Genomic DNA, 9,157 nt, shown 5'->3' with positions numbered 1-9,157 from the left:
AGCTATTCGTAGCGAACTTATCGAGTACGGCACGTAAAGTTTTGCACTACACAAAATCAACTTTGCATGACAGGCTTTTTCTAAAAAAAATAAAAAAATTTAAAAAAAATTCCGGGACGTTCCACTTTGCTTTACACTGTCGCCGATTTGGACTGGCAAAGGTGTAGATACTGTAATTGGGCTCGTCATAGTAAACGATGAGCGACCCCTTCCTTTAATGTGCTGCTAGGGCCTCACCAAATACACGTCGCTTTTTTATGTTGGTGTCGTTATTGCACGTGTGTGGCTCGATACGAACCTATCCGAAAATCATTTACTTAATACGTTTAGTAGTTGGCTTCTATCAGTTCGAGACCAACAGACCTGCTTGACTGTACACAGCTTATTGCACAGTTTCTTGCTGATAAGTGAAGTGCTTATGCGAGTGCCAAAGTTAAACCATAGCATATCCTGCATTTGCATCAGCGAATACAAACAATTCTCCTCTAGGTAGTCCACTCGAGCATCCTTCATCTCCTCAGTATACTTTGTGCACGACGCACGCACACCGCCTCTCGTCTTGATCTCGGCGGATCTGCGGTCGATGATGCTCCGGGCTGTGGTGGGAGGGATGCCATTGTGGTCTGCAACTAGCATCCAGTCCCTGTCTTACTTGTGAGCGTCCAGGACCCGCGTCCTGGCGGCAAGGCAGTGCTTAGGCTCCCTTGGCATGCGCGTGGAGATGAAAGTCTGGTTGGGGCAGGGGCTCTAAACCACCAGTTAGCGTTACACTAAATCCACGTTGCTCTACATACTATTTTTTAAACTTAAATTTAGAATTTTAACTGTTACTTTAGTTACTTTATTCCACTTTGGTTTACACTACCGCCAGTTTGGACATGCAAAGGTGTAGCGAGCACCGTTAAAGCGCCTGTCTGGTTTTACTCAAGAACACGATAATAGCTGCCTTCCTGAGGAGAAACCCCAGAACTTATCGAAAGAAATGCAGGTATTGCCAAGCTTGGGCCTCCGGTTGAATAATTTCTCGTTGGCATTATTGTAACGTTAGGCCCAGAGGTGTGTAAATAAAGACCGTTTATTGATTGCCGGCTCAGCTTCAATACAATCAATGATTGCAATCTTGTCAATCTTCAAGCTAGATATTGCAATATATTGTCGTTATCTGCACTACCACTGCGTCGTTGATGGTTTTATCTCGCTTAATGGCCTTCGACACGTCCGCAAGTGTCACAAAGTCCCAGTTCAGCTAATTGACTGGCCGCGCTTTTTCATGCATTCCTCAGCGACTGTTTCAAACCCATCGTGATGACTTCTCAGGTGCGTGATGAGATTCTTTTAGCCGGCCTCCTTCTTTGCTTGACGACTTCGTAGCAGGTTGTGCATGTGGGCTCCGTAGGTGTAGGGTCCTTGTACGGTATCTTGGCGATCTGGGCGCTCTGCACGGTGTGCTGCTGGTAGCTGACTTTGCAAGTATGTGGCAAATTGGATAATGACCACACAGCGAGCTCCAGGTATCTCTTACGACAAGTGTGCCAACCAAAATGGCGCCAAAGCAAATTGGGTATTCGCTCGTAGGCTCGGTTTCGAGCCTTTGACTGGCGGAACGCTGTTCTACCGTGGAAGATTGGGCAAATAGGCTCTAGGACCTAGGGGAAAAACTAAGATTGTGATTGCCGATCTTGACACGATCAATAATTGTGACTGACAATCTTGGCAATCCAACAACTCCAATCAATTTTTTTGCACACCCCTGCGTTAGGCCAATGTGATCTACGACGCTGTCATCGGGCGTCAAATGATTGATGCTGCATTGGAAGAAAAAGTGCAGTGGTGCGAGAGAGAGTTCAAAGCTTGCTACTAGATAGTGGAGATGAACAGCAGAGTCAAGAGCAGAGAATCGTTATAATGCTGGACGCAGCAGGAGGGAACGAGTGCTCTGACGAGATGCTGAGACTTGAGATATACCAAGCATTTCAAAAGGTTTTCGACCAGCTTGAAGAAGATCTTGCAGAATATGAGAGAGAATTCGTCAGCGCTGCATCAGCTAGTGACGCAGCTGGCAACATTGACGCTGCATCGTTCAGAATTCGTGGGTGGAATGAATCAGAAGAAGAGCTATTTTTTCTCGTTCTTCGCAGCTGTGAGAAGAAACAATGAGCTGGTAAAAAGAGTTCATTACTGTAGGATCAACTCGCATTAGTACCGCCCACTGTCCCTCTCTTGAAGATGAAGAAACACGTGAAATTCCATCAGCATCTTCGCTTCTTTCAAGAGAAACGGAAGGATCGACTACGAGCATTTAAACGGAAATTGGACAAGCTTCAGAGTAAAGCCAGTTGCAGATTTCGTTTATCTGCTGAGCAAGAGAAAGAGCGAGTACGGAGGCTGCAAGAGCTGAGTGAGATGCAGCAGCAATGCGAACAACGGCACCAACAGGTTTCTCAGTGGCGCGAGACGAAAGAAGCCAAAAAACGGATAGAACGACAGCAACGGGAGATTGAACAATTACTAGAAACTCAGAGACAGCGTGAGGGAGAAGTGCAATGGCAACGAAGGCATGATCAACAGAAGTATGCTGTCGACAAGTATAAAAAGTAGTAAATACTGCAGAAAATAGCCGAGGAGAACTGTACGATGGAAGAAGAGCAACGACGAGAACGAGAACGAGCGCTTCAGAGTGTCGCTAATGCTGAAAGAGTACAGTACCGACACGACGAAGTCCAGGTTCGTATGGGTTGTATTATTATTTTTTAGTACTTGAAGAAGTATTATATTCATTTGGATTGTTGTAGCGCAAAATCGACGAGTGAAACATCAAGAACTTGATCAAGCTCGTTTGGAAGAACAGCGATTGGTCAGGCTGAACGAGTTGAAGGAGACAACACCTTACGCTCAGATCGTCACCAACATAATAGTACGAAATCTTGAAGACATTTTTTTTTACAGTTATCGCATATTTTTTTCTTTGTGTCACTGTAGCCAGACCGGAACGCACTCGACAGGAGACTGCTGCCTTCCGTGCTAACGTCGAAGCTACCCAGGAAGGTCTTCCAATTACTGTACGAAGTTGGCCTTCCCCTTTTCGTCGCTAGTGTACTCATCTTTGTTACTGTAAGAGGAAACGGGATTGTTTCCGAGTCATGGATACGACTGTGAGACGCTATTCAAGAATGCAAGATTCAAACTGGGCATTGCTCTACGGGTAAGTTATTGTTACACTATAGACCTTGGATGTCGCTGCTTACTCTTTCTTTTTTTTAGAATAGTGGGCGAAACTCGAGTGAGTATGCGCGTCAAGGACTAGCCAATGTCAAGGCTTGCAACGTAGGAGCGTATCGAAATCACGTTGCCGAACCTACCAAGCTTTGGTAATAACATCGAAGTAAAAAACACACTTTTATTTTCAATAAAATAAATGTTTAAGCGACGAATTGTAAGGCTCCTGAATCATAAAATAGGTTCGATTCGATAGCCAGTTGCGTGTCGAGTTTGTGCAAACTTTTCATCGTTCGTTTTCGCAGTCCGAATTGTTCTTGCGCCGTCGTTTGGATCATATTTTCCACTTGTTGCAGTCTCGAAGCCAGCTCCGCCTTTGACAGCGCGGCATTCTGCGCTTGTATCGACTGCGACGCTGCAGCTTGTCGTCTGTGCGCTCGATTCATCCACTTGACACAATTCATCTGAAGTCGACGCGTGCGTTTGTCTGCATGAGAAGAGGCTTTGACACTCTGCATCGCCTCATTAAGCTGAGATCGCTCCCTTTTTAGGCTCATCGCTTGAGCAAAGCGCGTATTGTTAAAACTAAATCTTACAAAAGTCTGGAAAATAATTCAGCAATAAGTGAAATGTTACCAACCATTACCAGCAAATGCGTGTCTCGACACCAAAGTCTCCAGTCGATTGTGTCATACATTTCAGATAGTTTGTCCTCGTCATCCGGAGCTATTGTCACCTTTTGACAGTCCTCCTCTCGTGTCAAGAGATTGCGACTGGCATTGTGGCGTTGCAACCGGCAGCTCAGCACACCTGTGTCGGTGTCCAGCGCTTCCTGGCCTTTGGACAGCAGTGTGCGGGCGCGTTTCTCCCATATTGGGCCTAAAAAACTCCCTGCTCAGCGTTACGAGCCACACACGCCACTCGACAAAGCTCCTGTACGTCCATGAACTCCCAAATGTGTTGTTTGCATTCATCCACGAGCTCCAGCAGCATGCTTGTCGCTTTTCTCATCCTTTTATTGAATCCAATTTTTTTAGTAAATTTAAACTTGCAATTGTGAATTTTTGGTTCAGAAAAAGCTCTCAACATGGCTACATTCAGTCATTTGCATGATAATAGCGATCGAATTTCGCTTGCTGCGGAGGCTGTTCCTTGTCTCAATACGAGGACGCTTACAATGGAGAATTTACGACGGGATCGCTCGTTTTATCTGGGATATTAAGCTGATAACGACCCGCAGCCGGCGTGTTTGGTGACATTCCCGTATGATCCTGCACTGAACAAACAAGTTGGTGAAAGACGAGTACTAATAAGAAAAGATCGACGTCTAGGCGCCAGCAATCCGATCGACAATTACTATGTACAACTATCTATGCCGCGAAAAATGCGGAGCTTGCCGTTAAACGAAGACTCATACGGGAAATATCAATGTACAAAACGATGGGCATACACTGGCAATCACTGTCAAAACAGCGGTAGATAAGATCTGTACATTTTCAACGAACTGACGTTCATTGTCCAGTACTTGTCGCGGTAGATTAGGTTTTACTCTAGAATTTTGCATTCTCGCTCCACTTCGCTTTGGCGGGATAATTATTCCAAAATCTCTGAACCCCCCTTTGCCTAAATCGACTTCTCTAATTTCATAAATATGGGTCTCATTTAGACCTGTCGCTACAAAATTCTGAGTTGCCAGTAAGCCGTGCAATTATTTCCACAAAAGACTGAGCCCCTAGCATCATGCTTACCATGCTGAAAAAAAAAGATTACTCTAGTGATCTTGACAAAGTCTCTTTATTATTGTTGGCTATCACTGTACCTTCATCTTCCACTCAGAATCACCTGCACTTCAAATAGCACGTCTACAAATGCTACACAATATATTTTGTTTAGCTTCGTGCTCGATTTCGTGGGCCGTTTCTAAAACTTAGCTCGTATCAATGCAACTGCCCGCCTGCACTAATTACCCGCTTGTACTGCCGGTTTAAACTTGTACTAAATTAACTGAAGATTAATCACCTCTCATATGAAACTCAATGAAAGCTACTTTGAATTAAAAAAAATCATACTATAATGCATTGAAGTGTGCTCATTTTGTGCTGCTTCACATTTAGTCATTAGACACTCCAATCTATGCCAGTTAAGGCTAAAGCATCATGATATAACGATGCGCCTTGCTGTTGTTGTTGTTGACGGCGGTGTTTTTTATTTGATACTTTAGCGATGATTTCAGGATTCCTGAAATCAAAGGGGCTATGAAATTTGTGAATAAGTAGCTTTGTCTGTTTAGCACTCAAATATTAAAACGATGCCGCCTTCGGATACCGGTAATGGATAGTGAGTGCTGTAAACGTACGGTCACCAAGTGCCCCAAGAACAAAAACAGAAACTTCTAGCTTACAACTGCGCGCCCTACTGCGCGATACTAAATGCCTGCTGTGTCCATAGTTTATTCAATATTAACAGTATTGCTGGGTCCTCGTTTGACGGATACGACAGCTTTTTCTGACGAGGAGAGGATATTGGCAAATGATATGCTACATGTAGGGGCGAACTGTAACGGGGTACGTAGCCCTAAGTGTACCCTGGTTACATGAAGTGTGACACGTCATACTTCGGTATATTTGGTACAAGGTACCAAGGTCGTCCAAAGCCAGCCATTGGTTGATGACATTGCATTTCTATAGGTGATTTATAGTTTGTATTAAACCTAAGCTTTACCTACCTACATATATACTCAGTTTACATTCTACCTTTAATAGTTGATAAAAAGAGGATCTGTGAACTGCCGTTCACTGAGAGTTTGTATACTCTCGGAAGCTAACTTCCTCTAGCGCAAGGTGCTGTGTGACCCCGTCACATAAACGCAGCTATGACAGTGGCTAGATTGATTATCCCTCTAGTCGAGATTTCGTAACGCTCGCGCCTGTCGTGCCAAATAAGAGAAGGATAGTGTCATTTTTCACGGAATGATCTTTCGGAGAGCAACAGGAAAACCCCGCGTGACCCAAACGGCTGACGTAGACTCACAGGTCTGCCAATGTCTAGCTTAGGTAAGCAGCTTCCTAGCGCCTGCTTCCCTGGGCGAAATCGCCACTGGCATGGTGGAAGGTACTCGAAAATAGGTGGGATTTGTGCCAACCTCGCTTCCATCTCGCCTATAGCCAGCGCTCCTAGAATGTGCTGAAATGTCGTCAGAGAACACCGCATGTCGTAAGTTACCCCAAATTGGAAAGTACAGCGGGCAGATCTGCTGCAGATCTGAGTATAAGTGGTGCAGCGAGCTGATTTATGAATCCAACCGAACAAAAAAGACAGTGCAGAACGTGCAAAGGTTCATGATAAGCTTTGTTACGATCGAACAAAAGCTCACATATATTTGATGTTGCACAGAGAATGCCTACTCTTCTCCGCTCTCATTTATATCGTCGCCATCTTCCCCTTCACGAAGCACCAGCTCTCGGCGGGTCTTCTTGTGTGCACCAGCCTTCTTACCCGACCGCCACAGTACAACGCTCTTGCCCAGGGTAGCGGGTACGTTTTGGCTGCAATCGAAGTCGTCTCAAAGCATGTTTGGACGATTCCCTTATACCGCCGTCGTATCTTATTGCACAGCCAACACTTTAGCGTCATCAATAGAGCAACGCTCGCAAAAGAACGTCGTAGCGAACAACTTCTTCTTACGATCCGAGCGCAAGAGCGCACAGACCTTGCACGACCGCTGTCGGCGCTTTTGAACGCCTGTAACAGTCACCGAGTCATCCGATTGCTCCACGGCATGCGTGAGCCGTAGCTGGGGACGATTTCTTTTTGGCTGCTTGGTGGCGGTGTGACCACTATACCTGCAACATCCTCCACCTTTGCCGCAGCAATTAGTTCTGCAGGACTCTAAACCACTATCCTCGTTTCATTGTTTGCGTTCCAGTAATACGTGCAGACTCCCTGTGCGAAATATACGCATTAACTAGGGCTAGATCCACGAAGACCAAGAATAGGTCTTGTAATACTTCTTGAGCTTAGTGGACATCTGCAACGAGTACGTTTGTAGGCGGAGTTGATCATGCACGTCAACTCCGCCCATCCAATATTGGTAGTCGGTCACAGCTGCTGGACAGGGAACGGAGACTGATTCAACCCGCTTGATGTTTTTGGCAAATCGTCGTCGCTGTCATTGCGGAGCCTGTACACAAGTAGTGCACAGGTTTCCGGTCCCACCAGTAAAAAGCTATCATGTTGGGGATGGCCACTGAGCGGGAGAACGTGAACGTGCCCCGAGGTATACTAGCTGGGCGTGACTTGCCCTTCTTTTTTATATTCGCATCTTATCCGAGCCGGTTGGTCATGATAGTACCAATCACATACACCTGTATATATCGCCAATAGCTCGATAGCAAGTAGAATTGACGAGTAAAAGCGGTGCGTGCCATGGGTGCCGCGTGTTGGGGTCAAGGACAGTCTTCAAATTCCGAACGGCTGCAGATGCACCGGTCTTATGATTAAATGATGCGTTTTAGCCGTCTCCAGCTCTGTACTTGCCCGTACATAGCTTGAATCTTGTAACATATGACATAAACGGTCAGACACGTTACTTAAGACGTAACTTACGACATACAGAGAACTGCAAATACATATGGCAATATGCAGTTCTTGAATCACACACCATAAGTATTTTTGATTCGTATCGATGAGGCTTATCGGGCATGAACATTCTTATCGTGTTTCGTGAAGAAATGGAAGGTAGTACGCCTTCGTTGAAGGAGAACACCGCAGTTAGAGTCCACGCTGCCAGAAAGCGATCTTGCAACGTATCTGCAACCATTCGCAGCTTCCACAGTTTGTCCTGTGTACGTTTTGCCTCGTTGTCCACGAAGTACAAGTCACGCAAGATATCTTGGCATCCATTGCGTCCCATGAATCTCCCGAAATTTTCGGCGGGAACGGCTCCCTCCTCCACCATCAAACCAGTGAGCAGCAAACCGTCGGATTTGCGGACAAAGCATACGCGCTATTAAGAGCCCGATGACGTGGAAAATCTCGTGTGTCTTGTATCCCGGTTTCGCTTTCAGCCGCCGACTGATTTGTTTGACAGTTTCCTGCCGTCGATCGTTTTGCTTCGCATGTATTCGCTCCGCCCGCCGGTTGACCTGCTGAGCGTCATACCGGTTCGTTTCTGTAGCAATCTTTACCCACAGCGCCTTAAGCATAAAGTAGAAGACGGATAGTAGCGGAGAGTGTCAAAGACCACGCAATTCAGCAACCAGATGCGCCTCATCCATATTTAGATCGGGGTAGGGGTGCGCCCCCTCCTTAAACTGGTGCGACACTGGCGTCCACTGCATTGCTCGCAACGCGTCCTCATGCAGCTGGGTTGCTTGCTTGTTTAGGACATTGCACCCCACTTGAAGCGACTCGATGAACGCTGCGTCCATCGGAACAGCGTCGTCTTCTGATAGCTCATCGTCGTCTTCCGGTTCGTCACAATTATCGAAGCCATCGTCATCATTGTCGGCGTTTATGTCGGCGTCACTTTCGCCAGAGTTAAAGCTCTCATACTCGCTCAAGTCCTCATCGACTGAAATGAAGTTCACGTCTTTCTTCACCGAACACCGAGAGCGTAGACCACGCGTAGAAGGCGTATCAGGTACATTTACAGGTCGGGTGCCCTGAGCATTCGCAGGCCGAGCGGCAGGTACGCTGTCCGGTTGGGCAGTGGGTACAGTGTCCGTTCGAGTGTCGCTTTCCGCGCCAGACACTTCTGACTGCAGCTGCAGGTTTGACAACCCAAACGCCCGTGCAACCGCTGACTGGAAAAGCTCTGGGTCAGAGCTGCTACAGATACTGGGTGTACCAAAGAGCTCATACATGGTCCTCTGGAACAGCACGGCGCTCGTATCAATCTGCGATGCACATACATCGTCAAATGTGTCCAACGTGTTATTGG

General features: G+C 46.4%; 1 protein-coding gene across 1 annotated transcript; it reads left to right on the top strand.

Annotated features, from left to right (window-relative positions):
* Positions 1 to 2,634: 2,634 nt before the first annotated feature.
* PITG_16387 (uncharacterized protein) lies at positions 2,635 to 3,372 on the top strand (the record flags this gene model as incomplete). The annotated part of the gene is made up of 2 exons (XM_002897395.1): positions 2,635 to 2,724; positions 3,262 to 3,372. The coding sequence occupies 2 exons, from the start codon at positions 2,635 to 2,637 to the stop codon at positions 3,370 to 3,372; spliced, it is 201 nt and encodes a 66-aa protein (XP_002897441.1).
* Between the last annotated feature and the right edge of the window lie 5,785 nt (positions 3,373 to 9,157).

The sequence above is a fragment of the Phytophthora infestans genome, genomic scaffold (assembly GCF_000142945.1).
Source record: "Phytophthora infestans T30-4 supercont1.45 genomic scaffold, whole genome shotgun sequence".
In the NCBI taxonomy this organism is placed as follows: Eukaryota; Oomycota; class Peronosporomycetes; order Peronosporales; family Peronosporaceae; genus Phytophthora; species Phytophthora infestans.
This window is presented reverse-complemented; position numbering and strand designations above follow the sequence as displayed.